General features: G+C 49.4%; 1 protein-coding gene across 3 annotated transcripts in view; it reads left to right on the top strand.

Moving 5' to 3' along the window:
* The window catches only part of LOC140392656 (putative oxidoreductase YteT), a 378,465-nt gene that overhangs the window by 345,865 nt on the left and 9,250 nt on the right, over positions 1-23,350 (top strand). For all 3 annotated transcript variants that reach the window (XM_072478137.1, XM_072478135.1, XM_072478136.1), the window contains one exon: positions 10,290-10,454. In XM_072478137.1, coding sequence (XP_072334238.1) covers positions 10,290-10,454 — 165 coding nt within the window. The remainder of the gene's footprint in view (positions 1-10,289; positions 10,455-23,350) is intronic.

Below are 23,350 nucleotides of genomic sequence, written 5' to 3'. Positions count from 1 at the left end.
ACACATGGGCATTACCCCCCCCCCCTCCCTGTGGGGACATCCGAGTATGGGGCTGCTGAAGGCCCCCTTTCCAGGCCTCACATAGGCCCTTTTGGACCCCACCCCTCATTTCAGGACCCCACCTTTAACCCCCCCCCCAACCTTTATGAGGCCCCTTTATATTCACCCTTCACCCCCCCCCCCCCACCCTTTATGTTTATGTTCCACCTCATTCCCCCATTTCATGGACATGGCCCCCTTCAGGCCCAGACCCTTGGCAGTGCCACCCTGGCAGTGCCACCCTGGCACCCCGACAGTGCTTCTGCAAGCTTGGCAATGCCAAGATGCCCAGGTGCCACCCAGCCCTGTCCCCAACCATCCAGGGGTCTCCAGTGGCCCCCAGGTGCCATTATGCCTATTCTACATTTGTGTGGACCAGTACTCAATGGTGTCTGGTCCAGGCCTCGCTGGGGAGGCCATTAGTTCCCGAACACTGGGGAATCAAGTACAGACATATTTAAATGAACCTAATGGCTCATTTAAATATGTGTATCTGGAACTTGTCCAGTGAGGGCAGATTGCTACGCCTCACGAAATTTGGATGAATCTCGTGGGACATTTCAAGCACTGCGGATCTCCCAAGACTCAACGGCCATGTAATGTCACCAAATCGGGCGCGACAAGGCTGCTAAATCGTGCCCAGTGTCTCTGATGGGCAGCAGTTCTAATTGTCTTCATTCTTTCTAGACTTTCTTGAGAGGCTGTTATTTAGACAGTTACTGCATTTTCAACAGTGGTGTCCCATTGTAGTGAAAGTATGAGCTGGTGAGAGACAGGCCACTTTGATTACTTTCCCTCCTGAAAGTGACAGTAACAAACTTATGCACAATGCCCAAGTGCATGAATATCCCCCGACACCCAGGAAGGATTTTTATTATGGTTTTGAAGACATATAATTAGGCTGTCCTTCCAATTCAGAAGGTTGATCCAGTGGCTTTCATATCAGGAATTTCCCACACTGGAAGCTTTCTAGGTTCGGAATTGCACAATGTCAGCACCATTCACGACTCAGATCCTGAAGCAGCCAGTGCTCATATGCAACAAGACCTGGACAACATTCAGTCTTGGTTTGATAAGTGGCAAGTAACTTTTGCACCATACAAGTGCTAGACAATGACCATTTACAACAAGAGAGAATCCAACCATCACCCCTTGACATTCAGTGCCATTATCATAGCTGAATCCCCCATTATCAACATACTGGAGGTTACCAATCCAGAAACTGAACTGGAACAGCCATATAAATACTGTGGCTACAAGAGCAGATCAGAGGCTGGGAATTCTACGACGAGTAATTCACCTCATGACTCCCCAAAGCCTGTCCACCATCTACATGGCCCAAATCAGGATTGTGATGGAATACTCTCCACTTGCCTGAATGATTGCAGCTCCAACAACACTAGGGAAACTTGACACCATCCAGTACAAATTGGACCCCACTTGATTGGCACCAATTCTCCACTTCTTGTTTCTTCTTTGTTTTAAATTTTAGAGTACCCAATTTTTTTTTTTTTCCAATTAAGGGGCAATTTAGTGTGGCGAATCCACCTAACCTGCACACCTTTGGGTTGTGGATGTGAAACCCACGCAGACATGGGGAGAATGTGCAAACTCCACACGGACAGTGACCCAGGGCTGGGACTCGAACCCGGATCCTCAGCGCCACAGTCCCAGTGCTAACCACTGCACCACATGCCGCCCTACCCATCCTCCACTTTAAACATGAATTGCCTCCACAGCCAAGCACCATCAACAAAATGCACTGCAGAAACTCACCAAAGCTTCTTCAACAGCACCTTCCAAATCGGCAATCACTGCCACCTAGAGGGACAAGGGCAACAGATGCCTGTAAGTTCCCCTCCAAACTGCACACCACCCTGACTTGGAAGTATATCGCTGTCCCTTCATAGTCGCTGGGTCAAAATCCAGGAATTCCCTCCTTAACAACACTGTGGGCATACACCACGTGACTAAGCTGCAAGAAGGTGGCTCACCAACATTTTCTCAAAGCCAATTAGGATTGGGTAATAATAAAAACGTCCTGTGAAATAATTTTTAATAAATCGGCTGGTCTCAGCCAGGAAACTGTTGGGGGAAAGGATGACCCAGTAGTAATAATATCAGTGAATTAGTATTCGATAGGCCCTGGGGACACAGGTTCAAATTTTAGTAGCTGGTGCAATTTAAGTTCTTTTTTAAAACATTTTTTATTGAGTTTTCATATTTTATATCCAACAATTTATAAATTAAAAAACCGTGCAAAAACCAACACATATATTTACAAGCGAGCATCTTCACAATAACAGCTGTGGCTGTGATCCCCCCTTTAATCTGCACACATGTTTTACATTCCCCATTATGGCCAAAACACGTAGGAATTTAAAATCAATGGGTAACTCTGGAATGTAAAGCTTTTTCAGTAATGGTAACCATGAAACTATCATTGATTGTTGTAAAAAAACTACCTGAGCCTTTCGGGAAGGAAATCTGCCATCCTTACCTGGTCGGGCCTCCATGTAACTCCAGACCCACAGCAGTGTGGTTGACTCCTAATTGCCCTCTGAAATGGTCCAGCAAGCCACTCAGTTCAAGGGCAGTTAGGGATGGGCAACAAATGCTTGTCTTGTCAGTGATGCTCACATCCCATGAAATAACAAAGAAAAAGAAAAGGGGCGAGGTGGAGGACCTCGTTGTCCCTCAGCTAGAGAGACAAAAATTACTAAGGGTTCCATTTTCTACTTGTAAAATATTGCCGCTGCTGTAAGAGTGAGAATGTCAGGGTTGGATTCGGATAACTATGGTTTTGATGCCTCCTGACAGCTGAATACTCACTCTCTGGCCTTGCGCACAAAGATTGACCACTTGGCCGAATTGTGGCAGGAATCATGGTTAGAACAGAATCTCAGATCAGGAAAATGTTAACATCACCAAACTGGGGTGCGGGGGGGGGGGGGGGCACGGAGGAAGGTGGGAGTGCAAAATGACTAGGAAAATAAAACCTAATAATTGTTAATAAATACAGAGGCAATTTCTTCCTTTTTGGTCACCACATACCAAAAAGCATGGCTCATTTGAATCTTCACTACATCCCTGGTTAGCGTGTCAGTATTCGCCCATGTTACATAATTCTAGCACCTTTCTTCTCTTCAAACTTTGTTTTCAGTTCGAGGTTTTCGATGTCAATTCATTCAGGTCTCTGCAGTTTCTGAAGTAGAGCAGCTTTTCTGGAGAAAACACGAGGGAGAGAGAGCAGGTCCTTCCCTTTTAGTGTACACAATTCAAAACTGCTTTCCATAGGCCTCTGGAAATCATCCCACTCAGGCAGGATCCAATCACCACCTGTTACTGGGCAGAATACAGCCTTTTGGCCAATTCATTAGCCACCAGCCACCCAATTGAACCGAGTCAGAGTCTGAGTTCTGTTGTCCATAGCTAGCACCATATACAATGTTGCAACTTTTTGAATTCCTCATTCTCTGCTGCTTGATGTAAAGATACATGTCCATTAGCATCCATGAATCAAAATGATAACGGCACAAAGGAAGGGGAATTAAGGGAATCATCAGGAAGGACCCTTACATTTGTAACGTGCTTTGGGAGTATTAATTATTGAAGTTATTGCTGAACATTCAACATCAATGGAACTAAACTCAATTTGAATTATGTCACTGGCCTATCCCTCATTCGATAATACCCACCGCCACAGAGATGGGCTGAGCAAAAAGCACCACTGCTGTAAAGCCAGGAGGTTAAACTTCAATCCATACAGCCAAGATGGCTCAAAAGAGTTTATCAAATGAGTTGCTACGCCATACAGATCAGAACGTTAGCTGGTTTGATCGATGTGCATCTGTGAAGTTAGCTGATCTGAGTGAGCCAGTGTAGCTGTGAGGGCAGTTCAGCTGTGATGTCCACACTCCTACAACTGAATCCTCTACTGACACCCACTATCCAGCCTAACACTGAGCCACATGGATAAGGTGATCGAGGACAATTTATGCTGATAAATTCTTGTCCAACAAGGTGGGTGTGCCTTGAGGACAGGAAGAAAGCTAACGCAATTCATTTCACATTGTGAGTCACCAGCACCACAGTAGAAGTGCTAAAACCCGAACTTCAGGTAGTTTATACTTGCAGCAAGAATAAGATGACAACATGATGAAGGTAGTTTTAACACCTGCCCTATGTGAGCCTAATTTTCTCCCTTTTGCCTCATGTTGCGGCACAGTGCTGGGGCGACTGGTTACACTCTAGTAACTTGTCCATGTGGTCATTCTAACCGTGAAGTTTTTTTTTTTAATAATATTTTATTGAAAATTTTTGGTCAACCAACACAGTACATTGTGCATCCTTTACACAACATTGTAACAATACAGATAATAATGACCTTTTTAAATTTAAACAAAAACAACAACAAATAAATAAATATTAAATAACAAAAAAATAAAAACTAGCCCTAATTGGCAACTGTCTTGTCTCAGGCCACCCCCCCCCCCCATCCCCCCCCATCCCTCCCCCCCCCCCCCCCCCCAAGTCCTGGGCCGCTGCTGCTGCCTTCTTTGTTCTCCCCTATCTATCTTTCCGCAAGATATTCGACGAACGGTTGCCACCGCCTAGTAAACCCTTGAGCCGACCCCCTTAGGACGAACTTAATCCGCTCTAACTTTATGAACCCCGCCATATCATTTATCCAGGTCTCTACCCCCGGGGGCTTGGCTTCTTTCCACATTAGCAATATTCTGCGCCGGGCTACTAGGGACGCAAAGGCCAAAACATCGGCCTCTTTCGCCTCCTGCACTCCCGGCTCTTGTGCAACCCCAAATATAGCCAACCCCCAGCTTGGTTCGACCCGGACTCCTACTACTTTCGAAAGCACCTTTGTCACCCCCATCCAAAACCCCTGTAGTGCCGGGCATGACCAAAACATATGGGTATGATTCGCTGGGCTTCTCGAGCACCTCGCACACCTATCCTCCACCCCAAAAAATTTACTGAGCCGTGTTCCAGTCATATGTGCCCTGTGTAATACCTTAAACTGAATCAGGCTTAGCCTGGCGCACGAGGACGACGAGTTTACCCTGTTTAGGGCATCTGCCCACATCCCCTCCTCAATCTCCTCCCCTAGCTCTTCTTCCCATTTCCCTTTTAGTTCGTCCATCATAGTCTCCCCTTCGTCTCTCATTTCCCTATATATATCCGACACCTTACCGTCCCCCACCCATTTCTTTGAGATGACTCTGTCCTGCACCTCTTGTGTCGGGAGCTGCGGGAATTCCCTCACCTGTTGCCTCGCAAAAGCCCTCAATTGCATGTACCTGAATGCATTCCCTTGGGGCAACCCATATTTCTCGGTCAGCGCTCCCAGACTCGCAAACTTCCCATCCACAAATAGATCTTTCAATTGCGTTATACCTGCTCTTTGCCACATTCCATATCCCCCATCCATTCCCCCCGGGGCAAACCTATGGTTGTTTCTTATCGGGGACCCCCCCAGTGCTCCGGTCTTTCCCCTATGTCGTCTCCACTGTCCCCAAATCTTCAGTGTAGCTACCACCACCGGACTCGTGGTATAGTTCCTTAGTGAGAACGGCAATGGGGCTGTCACCATAGCCTGCAGGCTGGTCCCCCTACAGGACGCCCTCTCTAATCTCTTCCACGCCGCTCCTTCCTCCTCTCCCATCCACTTACTCACCATTGAAATATTAGCGGCCCAATAATACTCACTTAGGCTCGGTAGCGCCAGCCCCCCCCTATCCCTACTACGCTGTAAGAATCCCTTCCTCACTCTCGGAGTCTTCCCGGCCCAAACAAAACCCATGATACTCTTTTCTATCCTTTTGAAAAAAGCCTTCGTGATCACCACCGGGAGACACTGAAACACAAAAAGGAATCTCGGGAGGACCACCATCTTAACCGCCTGCACCCTCCCTGCCATTGACAATGCTACCATATCCCATCTCTTGAAATCTTCCTCCATCTGTTCCACCAACCGCGTCAAATTTAGCCTGTGCAATGTGCCCCAATTCTTAGCTATCTGGATCCCCAGGTAACGAAAGTCTCTTGTTACCTTCCTCAACGGTAGGTCTTCTATTTCTCTACTCTGCTCCCCTGGATGCACCACAAACAGCTCACTCTTCCCCATGTTCAATTTATACCCTGAAAAATCCCCAAACTCCCCAAGTATCCGCATTATTTCTGGCATCCCCTCCGCTGGATCCGCCACATATAGTAGCAGATCATCCGCATATAAAGATACCCGGTGTTCTTCTCCTCCCCTAAGTATTCCCCTCCATCCCTTGGAACCTCTCAGCACTATCGCCAGGGGCTCAATCGCCAGTGCAAACAGTAATGGGGACAGAGGACATCCCTGCCTTGTCCCTCTATGAAGCCGAAAATATGCCGATCCCCGTCCATTCGTGACCACACTCGCCACTGGGGCCCTATACAACAGCTGCACCCATCTAACATACCCCTCTCCGAACCCAAATCTCCTCAACACCTCCCACAGATAATCCCACTCCACTCTATCAAATGCTTTCTCGGCATCCATCGCCACTACTATCTCCGTTTCACCCTCTGGTGGGGCCATCATCATTACCCCTAACAACCTCCGTATGTTCGTGTTCAGCTGTCTCCCCTTCACAAACCCAGTTTGGTCCTCATGAACCACCCCCGGGACACATTCCTCTATTCTCATTGCCATTACCTTGGCCAAGACCTTGGCATCTACATTGAGGAGGGAGATTGGTCTGTAGGACCCGCATTGTAGCGGATCCTTTTCCTTCTTTAAAAGAAGCGATATCGTTGCTTCTGACATAGTCGGGGGCAGTTGTCCCCTTTCCTTTGCCTCGTTGAAGGTCCTCGTCAGTAGCGGGGCGAGCAAGTCCAAATATTTTCTGTAAAATTCAACTGGGAATCCATCCGGTCCCGGGGCCTTTCCCGTCTGCATGTTCCTAATTCCTTTCACCACTTCTTCTACCGTGATCTGTGCTCCCAATCCCATCCTTTCCTGCTCTTCCACCTTGGGAATTTCCAGCCGATCCAAAAACTCCATCATTCTCTCCCTCCCATCCGGGGGTTGAGCTTCATACAATTTTTTATAAAATGTCTTAAACACTTCATTCACTCTCTCCGCTCCCCGTTCCGTCTCTCCATCTTCGTCTCTCACCCCCCCTATTTCCCTCGCTGCTCCCCTTTTCCTCAATTGGTGTGCCAGCAATCTGCTCGCCTTCTCTCCATATTCATACTGTACACCCTGCGCCTTCCTCCATTGTGCCTCTGCAGTGCCTGTGGTCAGCAAGTCAAATTCCACATGCAGCCTTTGCCTTTCCCTATACAGTCCCTCCTCCGGTGCTTCCGCATACTGTCTGTCCACCCTCAAAAGTTCTTGCAACAACCGCTCCCGTTCCTTACTCTCCTGCTTCCCTTTATGTGTCCTTATTGATATCAGCTCCCCCCTAACCACCGCCTTCAACGCCTCCCAGACCACTCCCACCTGAACCTCCCCATTGTCATTGAGTTCCAAGTACTTTTCAATGCATCCCCTCACCCTTAAGCACACCCCCTCATCCGCCATTAGTCCCATGTCCATTCTCCAGGGTGGACGCCCTCTTGTTTCCTCCCCTATCTCCAAGTCTACCCAGTGTGGGGCATGATCCGAAATGGCTATAGCCGTATATTCCGTTCCCCTCACCCTCGGGATCAATGCCCTACCCAACACAAAAAAGTCTATGCGTGAATAGACTTTATGGACATAGGAGAAAAACGAGAACTCCTTACTCCTAGGTCTACTGAATCTCCACGGGTCCACCCCTCCCATCTGCTCCATAAAATCCTTAAGCACCTTGGCTGCTGCCGGCCTCCTACCAGTCCTGGACTTCGACCTATCCAGCCTTGGTTCCAACACCGTGTTAAAGTCTCCCCCCATTATCAGCTTTCCGGTCTCGAGGTCTGGGATGCGTCCTAGCATTCGCCTCATAAAATTGGCATCGTCCCAATTCGGGGCATACACGTTTACCAACACCACCATCTCTCCCTGTAATTTGCCACTCACCATCACGTATCTGCCCCCGTTATCCGCCACTATAGTCTTTGCCTCGAACATTACCCGCTTCCCCACTAATATAGCCACCCCCCTGTTTTTCGCATCCAGCCCCGAATGGAACACCTGCCCTACCCATCCTTTGCGCAACCTAACCTGATCTATCAGTTTCAGGTGCGTTTCCTGTAACATGACCACATCTGCTTTAAGTTTCTTAAGGTGTGCGAGTACTCGTGCCCTCTTTATCGGCCCGTTAAGCCCCCTCACGTTCCACGTGATCAGCCGAGTTGGGGGGCTTCCCACCCCCCCCCCCCTTGCCGGTTAGCCATCATCTTTTTCCAGCTTCTCGCCCAGTTCCCACGCGGCTGTATTTCTCCCAGACGGTGCCCCCCCGCCCATCCTTTCCCGTACCCACCCCCCCTTTCCCCAGCAGCAGCAACCCAGTAATTCCCCCCTCCCCCCCCCCCCCCCCGCTCAACCCCCCGCTAGCGTAATTACTCCCCCCATGTTGCTCCCAGAAGTCAGCAAACTCTGGCTGACCTCGGCTTCCCCCCGTGATCACGGCTCGCCCCGTGCGGCGCCCCCTCCATCCTGCTTCTCTATTCCCGCCATAATTATCATAGCGCGGGAACCAAGCCCGCGCCTCTCCCTCGGCCCCGCCTCCCATGGCCAACGCCCCATCTCCTCTCCCTCCCCACCTCCCCCCATCACCACCTGTGGGAGAAAGAAAAGTTACCATACCGCAGGATTAATCATACAATCCCTCTTCGCCCCCCCCCCCCACTCGTCCCGCCACTTTGTCCAAACGTTCGTTTTCGTAGTCCAATCATTCCAATTTTTCTTCTACAATAAAAGTCCACGCTTCATCCGCCGTCTCAAAGTAGTGGTGCCTCCCTTGATATGTGACCCACAGTCTTGCCGGTTGCAGCATTCCAAACTTTATCTTTTTTTTGTGAAGTACCGCTTTGGCCCGATTAAAGCTCGCCCTCCTTCTCGCCACCTCCGCACTCCAATCTTGATAGACGCGGATCACCGCGTTCTCCCATTTACTACACCGAGTTTTCTTCGCCCATCTAAGGACCATTTCTCTATCCTTAAAACGGAGAAATCTCACCACTATGGCTCTGGGAGCTTCTCCTGCTCTCGATCCTCGCACCATAACTCGGTATGCTCCCTCCACCTCCAACGGACCCGTCAGGGCCTCCACTCCCATTAACGAGTGCAGCATCGTGCTCACATATGCCCCGACGTCCGCCCCCTCCACACCTTCAGGAAGGCCAAGAATCCTCAAGTTGTTCCTCCTTGCGTTATTTTCCAGTGCCTCCAACCTCTCCACAGATCGTTTCTGGTGTGCCTCCTGTATCTCCGACTTCACCACCAGGCCCTGTATGTCGTTTTCATTTTCTGCTGCTTTCGCCTTCACGACCCGAAGCTCCTGCTCCTGGGTCTTTTGTTCCTCTTTCAGCCCTTCAATCGCCTGTAATATCGGGGCCAACAACTCTTTCTTCATTTCCTTTTTTATCTCCTCCACGCAGCGTTTCAAAAACTCTTGTTGTTCAGGGCCCCATATGAAACTGCCACCTTCCGACGCCATCTTGGTTTCTGCTTGCCTTCCTTGCCGTTGTTCCAAAGGATCCGCTGCAATCCGGCCACTTTCCTCTCCTTTTTCCATCCGTGTCCAGGGGGAACACCCTTCTGGTTTACCACACGGTGTTTTCAGCCGTTAAAATTGCCGTTGGGGCTCCTATCAAGAGCCCAAAAGTCCGTTTCACAGGGAGCTGCCGAAACGTGCGACTCAGCTGGTCATCGCCGCACCCGGAAGTCTCTAACCGTGAAGTTAAGCAGTGAATGTTGGGAGGATACTCAAACTGGGAAACCGTCGCAGCTGATCCATTGTCTGTGTTCAGTTGATACCCACATGTGTACTTTTCAGTAAATGTCACTGTATGACAATAAGGAGTAGGAATCCAGGCTGTCCACAAGTCAGGCTGACATTAATGAGAGTATTGCAACAGTTGCCAGGCTTAAAGTCAGTTAACTTGGCACAGAACAGGGATCAAAGCCCTGATCCACAAAATCTGCACCACAAAAAATGCTTCTGTTCCAACTGAGCTGCTTAGGAGAAAGTCGCTTGAATTCTTCTTCTGATATATTCTCTGCAGAGTGCAAAAGCTTTGGCTCATTATTACCTCTTTGTTTGGTATTGTAGGGGGAACTGTCGAGTGAAGGGCGGGATCCAGTGACTGTTTTCGATTTCCTTACAAAAACGAAGACAGAATACCCCTTGGACTATTCTTCAATGAAGGAAACACACCTGGGAGGACATGGAGGAGCTGACTACTACCTAATGGACAGCTTCATACAGGCTATCGCTGTATGTATCTAACAAAATATTGAAGTTTATTTACTGTACCTAATTCTGCATCACGGCTTTGTGTCAGGTTTTGTATTTTTAATGTGATGTTTGTGTCATAGAATAGAATCAGCATGGTTACAGCACTGAGGGAGGCCATTTAGCCTGTTATATTTATGCTGGCCCTGTGAAGGAACAATTCACTTGGTGTCACCCTCCCCTAAAAACAATTCCTATTCAGTTAACAATACTAATTCATTCAAAAAAAAATTTAGAGTACCCAATTCATTTTTTCCAATTCAGGGGCAATTTAGCGTGGCCAATCCACCTACCCTGCACATCTTTGGGTTGTGGGGGCGAAACCCATGCAAACACGGGGAGAATGCGCAAACTCCACATGGACAGTGACCCAGAGCCGGGACCGAACCTGGATTCTCGACACCGTGAGGCAGCAGTGCTAACCACTACACCACCGTGCTGCTCTGATGTTTTGGTTCGAAATGACCCTTGAACTATTTGGGACTTTTCTGTGTGTAGAACATATCCTCCTGCATCTGCTTACATGGCAGCTTTGCCTATGCCTCAAATAACTCATTCTGTGCAAAGTCTTTCCTTAATGAGCTGATATGTAATTGCAAGTAATTCTTCCTCTCTCCCATTTTAGTGACTACATCCTTGAAGGTGCTGACTAGCTAGGTTGTGATTCCATGGGTGCCCTCCAATAGCTCACTAAAGTGGGCATTCCTTACATGAGACAAGACCGAGAGTGTTGACAGGCTTCTCAACTGTTGAGGCAACACAGCCAAAGCTGATCCCCGCAGAGTCCACACACATGCACTCCCAGCATATTTACTGTGCTGATATGGAGAAGGAGCCCAGTGTGAATTCTAATTTCAAATAATCTGAAGAAAGTTTGAAACATACATTTGAAACAAAGAAACAGTACCTGCAGAAACAATTCTCTGCACTTTACCAATGAACCACAGGACGTTCAAAGAATCCTGTGAATGAGCTAATCCCGGGGAAAGTCGCGTTAGGACACTGACTTGTTGTTTGCCCATTTAATCTTTTTGATTCGGGATGTTGTAACTCAGCACAGTCAGAGTTATAACGTCATATTCTGATTTAAAATATTTATATTTCTTACAGAATTTAATGTTTTTCTGTAATTTTCCTCTGATTTCCTCTCCAATTCTCTGGACAAGTGCCCTGATTTTGGTACTGAATCATAGAGACCCAGCTTACAGATTTGACACTGAGTGGCCACAACTGCTGACTACAGTCCTGGATTTGAGGAGAATATAAGATGGGGTTTGGGCTGTGATGCACGATCAATCACTACTGAAGCGAGATTGTAGTCCAATTGAAGGCTTTAATGAACAAGTAGTTACCCCAGTAGTTCAGGTACAGAATGACTGCTGTGGGTGAAACACAGACTCTTATGCTCCGCCTGCTGGGCGGAACCAGCAGGCAGATTCCACCACTCATGCTACAGTATAAGGTACATCCCACCTAGGTACCGCAATACCCCTAATATAGCCGACCACATTCACCCCCTGTTTAAAAAAAGAGTCCAGCGGGGGTGGTGGCCTTGCTTTTACAGCAGTAGAGGTTATAGCGGTACCCTTCAGTGCCTTTACATGCGATACACATATTTACAGACAATTATTTACAAGTTCATTTTACAATGAAACTATCAGCCGGTCGGGGGCCCTAGTCGTCCTCTGCGATCGTCGCAGTCCCGGTGGTGATGCTGGCGTCGCCTCGGGCATCCGTGGCTCTGGGAGCATGTCGTCTTCAGCTTCATCGTATCCGGATGGGGCCAGTGGGAGGAACGGATCCTCCTGGGAAGGGGGCTGCAGTGGTGTGCGCCGGTGAAAAAATGGTTGGGGTTGGTGGGGGCGGTGACGGTGGGGATCCAGCGGGGGCCAGATCCCGGGGGGAGATGGTGTCTTGTCGGTCGTCGGGGTGCACCACATAGGCGTACTGGGGGTTAGCATGGAGGAGATGTACCCCCTCGACCAGTGGGTCCGACTAGTGGGCCCGTACGTGTTTGCGGAGTAGGACTGGTCCGGGGGCTGCCAGCCATGTTGGGAGTGAGATCCCCGAGGAGGACTTCCTAGGGAAGACAAGAAGACGTTCATGAGTTGTTTCGTTGTTAGTAGTGCACAGTAGTGATCGGATGGAGTGAAGTACATCGGGGAGGACCTCCTGCCATTGGGTCACTGGGAGATTCTTGGACCGTAGGGCCAGTAGGACGGCCTTCCAGACCGTCCCGTTCTCCCTCTCTACCTGCCCGTTTCCCCAGGGGTTGTAACTGAATATAGAATATAGAATTTACAGTGCAGAAGGAGGCCATTCAGCCCATCGAGTCTGCACCGGCTCTTGGAAAGAGCACCCTACCCAAGGTCAACACCTCCACCCTATCCCCATAACCCAGTAACCCCACCCATCACTAAGGGCAATTTTGGACACTAAGGGGCAATTTATCATGGCCAATCCACCTAACCTGCACATCTTTGGACTGTGGGAGGAAACCGGAGCACCCGGAGGAAACCCACGCATACATGGGGAGAACGTGCAGACTCCGCACAGACAGTGACCCAAGACGGGAATCGAACATGGGACCCTGGAGCTGTGAAACAATTGTGCTAACCACTATGCTACCGTTCTGCCAACTGGTCGTCCTGCTGGAGGCAATGCCCTTGCTGAGCAGGAATTGACGCAGCTCGTCACTCATGACGGAGGACCCCCTATCACTATGGATGTAGGCAGTGAAACCGAACAGGGTAAAGATGCTGTGGCGGGCTTTAATGCTGGTGGCAGCCGTCATGTCGGGACAGGGGATGGTGAAAGGGAACCGGGAGTACTCATCAATCACGTTTAAGAAATACGTGTTGCGGTCGGTGGAGGGAAGGGGCCCTTTGAAATCCACGCTGAGGCGTTCAAAGGGGCGGGACGCCTTCACCAGGTGCGTTTTCTCTGGCCTGTAGAAGTGCGGCTTGCACTCCGCGCAGATTTGGCAGTTTCTGGTTACGGCCCTGACCTCCTCGATGGAGTAGGGCAGATTGTGGGTTTTAACAAAGTGGAAGAACCGGGTGACCCCCGGGTGGCAGAGGTTGTCGTGGAGGGTCCGGAGTCGGTCTATTTGTACACTGGCACAAGTGCCACGGGACAGGGCATCAGGAGGCTCGTTGAACTTCCCGGGACGATACAAGATCTTGTAATTATAGGTGGAGAGCTCGATCCTCCACCGTAAGATCATATCATTCTTAATTTTGCCCCGCTGTGCATTGTCAAACATGAAGGCTACCGACCGTTGGTGAGTGAGGAGAGTGAATCTCCTGCCGGCCAGGTAATGCCTCCAATGCCGCACAGCTTCGACGATGGCTTGGGCCTCCTTCTCGACGGAGGAATGGTGGATTTCTGAGGCGTGGAGGGTGCGTGAAAAGAAGGCCACGGGTCTGCCCGCCTGATTGAGGGTGGCAGCCAGAGGTACGTCTGATGCGTCGCTCTCGACCTGGAAGGGGAGGGACTCATTGATTGCGTGCATCGTCGCCTTGGCGATGTCTGCTTTGACGCGACTGAAAGACTGGCGGGCCTCTGCCGATAGGGGAAAAACCGTGGACTGGATCAGTGGGCGGGCCTTGTCCGCATAATTGGGGACCCACTGGGCGTAATAAGAAAAGAAGCCCAGGCAACGTTTCAGGGCCTTGGGGCAGTGGGGGAGGGGAAACTCCATGAGGGGGCCCATGCGTTCGGGATCTGGGCCTATGACTCAATCATGCACTACGTAGCTGAAGGTGGCTAGGCGATTGGTGCTAAAAACGCATTTGTCCTTGTTATAGGTTAAGTTAAGGATTTTTGCGGTATGGAGGAATTTGCGGAGGTTGGTGTCGTGGTCCTGCTGGTCGTGGCCGCAGATGGTGACATTGTCGAGGTACGGGAACGTGGCCCGCAGATGGTACCGGTCAACCATTCGATCCATCTCCCGTTGGAAGACCGAGACCCCATTTGTGACACCAAAGGGAACCCTTAGAAAGTGGTAGAGCCGCCCATCTGCTTTGAATGCAGTGTCCTTGCGGTCGTCCGGGCGAATGGGGAGCTGGTGGTAGGCTGATTTAAGGTCTACTGTGGAGAAAACCTTGTATTGCGCTATCTGGTTGACCATTTCAGATATGCGGGGGAGAGGGTACGCGTCGAACTGCGTATACCTGTTGATGGTCTGACTGTAGTCTATGACCATCCTATGTTTCTCCCCGGTCTTTACAACTTTAGCTACCCAGGGGCTGTTGCTGGCCTCGATAATGCTTTCCTTTAGTAACCGTTGGACTTCCGACCTAATGAAGGTTCGGTCCTGGGCACTGTACCGTCTGCTCCTGGTGGCGACGGGTTTGCAATCGGTGGTAAGGTTTGCAAACAGGGAAGGCGGGTCGACCTTGAGGGTCGCGAGGCCGCAGACAGTGAGGGGCGGTATGGGGCCGCTGAATTTGAACGTTAAACTTTGCAGGTTACACTGGAAGTCCAGTCCCAGGAGTGTGGCAGCGCAGAGATGGGGGAGGACGTAGAGTTAGAAGTTATTGAACTCCACGGCCTGGACCGTGAAGTTGGCTATGAAGTACCCCCGGATCTCCAGAGAGTGGGACCCAGAGGCCAGGGAGATCTCTTGTTTAATCGGGTGTACAGCGAGGGAGCAGTGTCTTACTGTATTGGGATGGATGAAGCTCTCCGTGCTCCCAGAGTCGATCTAGCAGGATGTCTTGTGCCCGTTGATGAGTACCGACGTCGTAGCGGTTGAAAGCGTTTGGGGCCGAGACTGGTCCAGTGTCACTGAGGCAAGTTGTGGCAGAAGCTGAGAGATCACGTTGGGCGATAGCCACCCGAGTCGGGGTCCTGAGACGTCATCCAAGATGGCTTCCCCCATGAATCGCACATGGCCTGTGAGGAGAGGAATGGCGGCGGGCCCGGTTCGCCTGTGGAGACATGCTGCCACCAGGTGCCCCTTCTTCCTGCAGCCCTTACAGAATGCGGATCGGGCCAGGCAGCATTGCCGGGCGTGTTTGTTTTGCCCGCAAAATTAGCATCGCCCCCCCCCCCCCGCCCCCCCCCCCCCCCCCCCCCCCCCGCCCCCGCCCGGGGTTTCCTGGCTGCCGTACTGCACAAGCTTGCGGGAGATTTAGGGGTGCTTTGGAATCGGCCGTGGGTGGGGTCCACCCTGTCCATGTGGGTACCGCGCGGTCGGGAACGTAGGCCTGGGCATTGCGGGAGGCTACATCTAGGGAGTGCGCAAGTTTCTGTGTCTCTTTAAGCCCTAGCGTGTCATTTTCCAGCAGTCGCTGGCGGATTTTAGAGGACAGCATGCCCGCAACAAAAGCATCCCGTAATAAGAGTTCGGTGTGGTCATTGGCTGAGACTTGTGGACAATTACAGTTTCTACCTAACACTAACAATGCGCGGTAAAAATCGTCCAGTGATTTCCCCTGGGATCTGCCATCTGGTAGCTAAAAGATGCTGAGCATATACCTGATTCACAGTGCGGACATAGTGCTTTTTTAACAAAGTCATTGCATCCTCGAAACCGTCTGTGTCTTCGATAAGTGTGTAGATTTCTGGGCTCACCCTTGAGTGGAGGACTTGCATTTTCTGTTCCTCCGTGGGGGTAGTCGGGGCCGTCCTGATGTACCCGTTGAAACATGCCAGCCAATATTTAAAAGTTGCTGCACCGCGTGGGGGTTGATTTGTAGACACTCTGGCTTGTTGCGGAGAGCAGCCATTCTTCAATTTTGTTCATTAAATTGATGCACGATCAATCACTACTGAAGCGAGATTGTAGTCCAATTGAAGGCTTTAATGAACAAGTAGTTACCCCAGCAGCTCCGGTACAGAATGACTGCTGTGGGTGAAACACACTCTTATACTCGCCTGCTGGGCGGAACCAGCAGGCAGGTTCCACCACTCATTCTACAGTATAAGGTACATCCCACCTAGGTACCGCGATACCCCTAATGTAGCCGACCACAGGCTGTAAAACAATAGAGTGGCTGATGCCCACTGGAGTTCACTGAACTGAGCTCTCAGTTCAGTACACTCAGGGATCGAACCTGGGACTCGGCACCGTGAGGCAGCAGTGCTAACCACTGCGCCACCACACTGCCTCAATTCTTATTTTTAAAAATAAAATATATTATTCAAATTTCAAATATGGTGCAGCACGTTGGCGCAGTGGTTAGCCCTGCTGCCTCACGGCTCTGAGGTCCCAGGTTTGATCCCGGCTCTGGGTCACTGTCCGTGTGGAGTTTGCACATTCTCCCCGTGTTTGCGTGGGTTTCACCCCACAACCCAAAGATGTGCAGGGTAGGTGGATTGGTCACACTAAATTGCCCCTTAATTGGAAAAAATGAATTGGGTACTCTAAATTTATTTTAAAAAAGAATGATCAAATATGAACGTAACAACAATATTAACAAAGAAGTATAAATATTATATTGATACAGAATCAAAGAAGTGAATAACAAATATATTAGTATAAGTAACTGTGATATTTAAACTAACCCCCTTATAATCTAATCCCCTTAACTCTCAACCGTGTCCAGTTCTTTGAAGAATGAAATAAATGGTCAGCACCTCTGCTAGAACCGCCCCATAAAACCTCTAATGGTATATTTAATTTCTCCAGATGTAGGAATGACATCAGGGGCTGGATTCTCCGCAGCCCCGCGGCGTATTCGCAGAGGCGGAGAATCCAATTTCACGCTGAAATTGGGCCCGGCGTAATTCCAGCGATTCTCTGGGACCCGAGAGTACTCCACACTGCTGGGGGCCATTGCCAGAGGCCCGCCCAGTGATCCTCCGCTCCCGACCGGTTGAGTTCCCGACGGCGTGATTCTACCCACCTATCGCCGGTCAGGATGCTCGGGTGATGGCTGCGGACAAAGTCCGCGGCAGCCCTGGTTGGGGGGGGGGGGATCGGACACCAGGGGGGGCCTTATAGGCGGCCAGGGGACAGATCGGTGCAGTCGGATCTTCAGGTGCGTGGCCGATCGGCGGGGTCTATATTTTTAAATCTGCCTCCACGGTCCCAGTCCGCCATGGTGACGTGGCCACTGGAGGCCGCTGCTATGCGCATGCACGGACTCAAAACCGGAAGAGCTGGGGCCCATATCCGCAACTAAAGCTGCGTGAACTACTCTGGGTCCCTCTAGCCCCCTGCAGGTCAGTGAATCAGCTCCACGTTTTCACAGGAACCTTCAGAGTGAAACGCCAGCAGTTTAACGCCAGCGTGAGGACACAGTCCCATTTTGGGAGAATCCAACCATACGGATGATTTAGGTAGGATGGGAGACCTCCAATTAAGCAATATTGGCCTCCTGGCTATTAAAGAGGCAAAACGAAAACGTCCCCCTACCCTTGAATGGAAAGCCGGACAGTCCGAGACTCCAAATATTGCTGCCAGTGGGCAACGTTCTCGGGCCACCGGTAAAATCATGGATATTGTATCAAGAAATGAAAGCCGGTATCCAGCAAGATTAGGACAGGACCAAAACATCTGCATGTAGTTAGCTGGTGTAAGTGAGCAGCGATAACACTTGTTCCCCACATTGCAAAATAATCCACACATCTTCACCTTAGTCCAATGTGTTCCATGTAATATTTTGAACGGAAACAAACTCAGTCTGGTGCAAGATGAAGTAGAATTCACCGTGTAGAAGGCTTCCCTTCAAGCCTCCTCAGTAAGTACAGGGCCTAGCTCCCCAACCCATTTCCCTGTTACTCCGTCCAAAGGGCAGGATCTGAAGAAAGAATAAGGCTATACAGGTTTGAGATAGACCCCCTGTTCTGTTGTACCAAGGACAGGACCTACTCCAATAAGGAAGAAGGTGGGGTCGGGGGAAGGAATAAAAAAAACATATGTGAGAACTCTCGAATTTGAAAGAAATGAAAAAGGTTGGAGCCGGTCAAACTTAAATTTGTCTCAAGTCTGGCAAAATGCCCTTCTAAAAACAAGTCCCCGAAGTGCACAAGATTTCCCGCCCCCAGGACCTGAACAATGGGTCCAATCCCGAAAGAGGTTATTGTCACAGATCGGGGCAAGCGAAGACAGTGAGAGAAGGTTGAAGTGCTGCTGGAACTGCTCCCAAATCCTGAGGGAGGAAATCACCACAGGACTCGAGGAAAGACCCGCAGGGGAGAAGGACAGCGGTGCAGAAATTATGGCACCTAGGGAGGAGGTTATGGTGCAAGACTGAGCCTCCATTTTACCCCAATTCGAGCCAGGGTCACCAAGCCATTGCAGGATTTTCGGTAAGTTGGCAGCCCAATAATAGAAAGGAGATTCGAGAGGGCCAAACGTGCCGATTCTCTGTCGCTTTGAAGCAGAGCTCTGCGGATTCTGGGACATTTGCCTACCCAGATTAAAGCTGAAATTAATTTGTCAATTGTCATAAAAAATGATTTGGACAAAAAAAATGGGAATACATGGAAATAAAAATAGAAATCTTGGGAGCACATTCATCTTGACAGTTTGTATCCGGCCTGCAAGAGTCAAAAGGAAGATTACTCGGGCAGTACGGTGGCGCAGTGGTTAGCACTGCTGCCTCACGGCGCCGAGGTCCCAGGTTCGATCCCGGCTCTGGGTCACTGTCCGTGTGGAGTTTGCACATTCTCCCCGTGTTTGCGTGGGTTTCGCCCCCACAACCCAAAGATGTGCAGGGTAGGTGGATTGGCCACGCTAAATTGCCCCTTAATTGGAAAAAATGAATTGGGTACTCTAAACTCAAAAAAAAAGGAAGATTACCCCATCTCTGTAAGTCTGCTTTAACATTACCGATGAGACTTGAATATTCAGTTTGTGGAGTAAAGTCCAGTTATGGGGCGGGATTCTCCTCCGGCGGGATGCTCTGTTTTGCCGGTGCCCGGGGGTTTCCTGACGGCGTGGGGCTGCCTCACAATGGGAAACCTCATTGACTGGCCGGTGTAATGGAGCATCCCGCCGGCAGGGTGAAGCAGAAATGTGGCACGACGGGGCGGAGCAAGTTCTACGTAGATCACCTAATATCGGGAATTGGAGGGCGAGAGACGGAACGGCAGTGAACTAAGTTGAGCCTCTCCGGCTGATGGATTCACTGGAAAACACTCACTTTACCCATATTTGATTTGTTTTCTGAAAAGGTGCCGAATGTTGTGAGTAGCCTCATTATATTGTCGACTGAGGAGGCCGGGTCTATAATATACAGACGCAGTGTAGAGTGAGACCTGACACTCCATTCCCTTCTGGTGTATACCCTTCCACTCATCTGATGACTTCAATGCTATCGAGAAGGGCTCAATAGCTAGTGCAAAGAGCAATGGGGAAAGGGGTCCTGCCTAACGGAAAATATTCTGAGGAAACCATGTTCAAACGGATGTTAGTTTTAGGGGCATTGTACATCAGATGAATCCAGGAGGAAAACTTAGCGCTAATACCAAATCTCCCCAAAATCTCAAAAGGATAATTCCACTCCACCCTACCAAATGCTTTTTCAGCATTCAAAGTTACCATAACTTCAGGTTCCCGAGCAGAAGGAGGGGGGGGGGGGGGGGGCGAAAGGACAATGTTTAAGAGGTGTCAGACATTGGCCAACAACTGCCTACACAGTTGACACTGAAACAGGGAGACAGGGCACCATTTGGGATATTAGGACTTAAGCCAGTAGTTTAACGTGTGTATTAAGAAGTGAAATGGGTCGATATGATCCACACTCTATTGGGTCCTTACCCCTTTTAAGGAGCACAGAAATTGAGGCCGGAATGAGGGTCGGAGGTAGTGTCCCCCTAGACAATGCATCATTACACTTGTCCATTAATAGATGTATAAGCCGATCTGAGAACCTTTTGCAAAATTTGGTTGGGAAGTCGTCAGGACCGGGGGCTTTGCCATATTGCAACCGTCCAAGAGGGCTGCATCTTTGTATCCTCATTGGCTACAGGTGAGATCCCAGAGGACTGGAGAATAGCTAATGTGGTACCGCTGTTTAAGAAAGGTAGCAGGAATAATCCTGGAAACTATAAGCTGGTGAGCCTCACGTCGGTAGTAGGTAAATTATTGGAGAGAATTCTCAGGGACAGGATTTATACCCATTAGGAAACAAATGGACTCGTAAGCAATAGGCAGCATGATTTTGTGAAGGGGAGGTCATGCCTCACTAACTTGATCGAGTTTTTTGAGGAGGTGACAAAGATGATTGATGAGGGGAGGGCGGTGGATGTTGTTTACATGGACTTCAGTAAAGCCTTTGACAAAGCCTCAAGGCAGACTTGTACAAAAGGTGAAGTCACACGGATCAGAGATGAGGTGGTAAGATGGATACAGAACTGGCTCAGTCACAGGAGGCAAAGGGTAGCAGTAGAAGGGTGTTTTTCTGAATGGAAGGTTGAGACTCATGGTGTTCCACAGGGATCTGATCTGTGCTTGGGCCTCTGTTGTTTGTAGTGTACATAAATGATTTGGAGGAAAATGTAGCCAGTCTGATTAGTAAGTTCGCGGATGGCACCAAGGTTGTTGGAGTGGCAGATAATGTTGAGGATTGTCAGAAGATGTAGCAGGACATCGATAGGTTGGAGACTTAGGCAGAGAAATGGCAAATGGAGTTTAATCTGGGCAAATGTTAGGCAATGCATTTTGGTAGGTCTACCATAGAGGCAAAATATACCGTAAATGACAAAACTCTTCGGAATATAGAAAGTCAGAGAGATCTGGGCGTGCATATCCACAGATCTTTGAAGGTGGCTACACAAGTGGACAAGGTAGTCAAGAAAGCATACGTAATACTTGCCTTCATTGGACGGGGCATCGAGTATAAAAACTGGCAAGTCATGCTACAGTTGTATAGAACTTTAGTAAGGCTGCACTTGGAATATTGCACACAATTCTGGTCACACACGACAAGAAGGATATGGAGGCTTTGGAGAGGGTGCAGAGGAGATTTACCAGGATGTTGCCTGGTCTGGAGGGTGTTTGCTATGTGGAGAGGCTGAATAGACTTGTCTGTTTTCATTAGAAAGGTGGAAGTTGAGGGGTGACCTGATAGAGGTCTACAAGATTATGAGGGGCATGGATAGGGTGGATGGGCAGGCACTCTTTCCCAGGGTGGAGGGGTCAGTCACCAGGGGGCATAGGTTTAAGGTCCATGGGGCAAAGTTTAGAGGAGATATGCAAGGCAGGTTTTTTAGGCAGAATGTGGTGAGTGCCTTGAACACGTTGCCAGGGGAGGTGTGGAAGTAGATATATTAACAGCGTTCAAAAGGCATCTTGACAAACACATAGATAGGATGGATATAGAGGGATATGGCACAAGGAAGTGCTGATGGTTTTGGCAAAGGTTGTTATCATGACTGGTACAGGCTTGGAGGGCTGAAGGGCCTGTTCCTGTGCTGTATTGTTCTTTGTGCTTTGTGAGACATTTCAGTATTTCGTCTGGGCTTAAGGGGGGATTCCAGTTCCGTCTCCTGACTTCCTCAATGGTCACGATGTGTAGATCACCTAGAAAGTCTTTATACCTGAAGTACTTGGAGGAAGCTCTGATTCATATAGCTCATGGTAAAACAAACTGAAAGTCGCATTAACTTTAGAGGAGCTGACACTAAGGTACCTTCCTTAGTCCGAATCAAAGGGATTTCTCGGGAGGCAGTCTGCTTCTTGAGTTGATGAGCAAGAAGATGACCCGCTTTTCCCCATGTTCATAGAGGGTGCCCCTGGAACATCGCAACTAATGCACAGCTTTATCCGTAGATATCAATTCAAGTGGGAGTTGTAATTTCTTTCCGTGTATCAGTAAATCTGACGTTGTGGCAAATGGATATTGGCGATCAACCTCCAAAATGGAGTCCACTAGCCTTTGTCATTCCAGTCTCTCCGTTTTCATGAGGTGAGCTTTATATGAGATAATCCCCCCATTATTTTTCCAATTAAGGGGCAATTTAGCGTGGCCAATCCACCTACACTGCACATCTTTGGGTTCTGGGGGTGAAACCCACGCAAACACGGGGAGAATGTGCAAACTCCACACGGACAGTGACCCAGAGCCGGGATCGAACCTGAGACCTCTGCACCGTGAGACAGCAATGCTAACCATTACGCTACCGTGCTGCCCCAAATCTCTCCCCTTATGACGGCCTTTTGGGTTTCCCAGAGTGTTGAAGGAGATATTGACTCTGTTTTGTTGAGCTTAACAAAGTCTGCTATGGCAGCAGACAAATGCTTACAAAAATTGTCATCAGACAACAAATTGTGTCAAGTCTCCAAATGGGCATTTGAGAGGGCCATAAGGTAAGGTAAAGTTGTCATAGAGCCAGATCGGCTGCTATCCTCTTTGAAGGGGAGAGCTGACTGGTGGTGGTTTAATCTGAGGATCACCACACCTCAAGCGAGGGGCAAGGTTGAGAAGGCGGGCTTTCAGCCGGTTCGAGAATTGAACCCGTGCTGGTGGCCTTGTTCTGCATCACAAACCAGCTGTCTAGCCCACTGAGCTAAAATGGCCCCCAGAGATCTATAAAACGAAAATCAACACAATTAGGAACATGGTCGACGGTGACAAATGCCGAGTATTCAGCTGCCAACACTGAAGGAAGGAGGGACTTGTCAACAATATAAAAATCAATTGGAAAGTAGGCATGGTGAACATGTGAAAAAAAAGGAAAATTCTTTGCTCTGGATGCTGAAAGTGCCACAGACCAACCCCCCAATCTGTTCCATGAATAAGATCAGTGCCCTGGACATCCCAGATTCGGTCAAAGATTTTGGCATGGAACGGTCCAATTTAGGATCCAAGACACAATTTAGTCCACCTCCTGGAATCATCCGACGTGAGTCTAAGTCAGGGAAGAGGTTCACCCGAGAGTTTGTAAAATTCGGATCGTCCCAGTTGGGAGCATAAATATTT

This window comes from Scyliorhinus torazame, chromosome 16 (assembly GCF_047496885.1).
Source record: "Scyliorhinus torazame isolate Kashiwa2021f chromosome 16, sScyTor2.1, whole genome shotgun sequence".
In the NCBI taxonomy this organism is placed as follows: Eukaryota; Metazoa; Chordata; class Chondrichthyes; order Carcharhiniformes; family Scyliorhinidae; genus Scyliorhinus; species Scyliorhinus torazame.
This window is presented reverse-complemented; position numbering and strand designations above follow the sequence as displayed.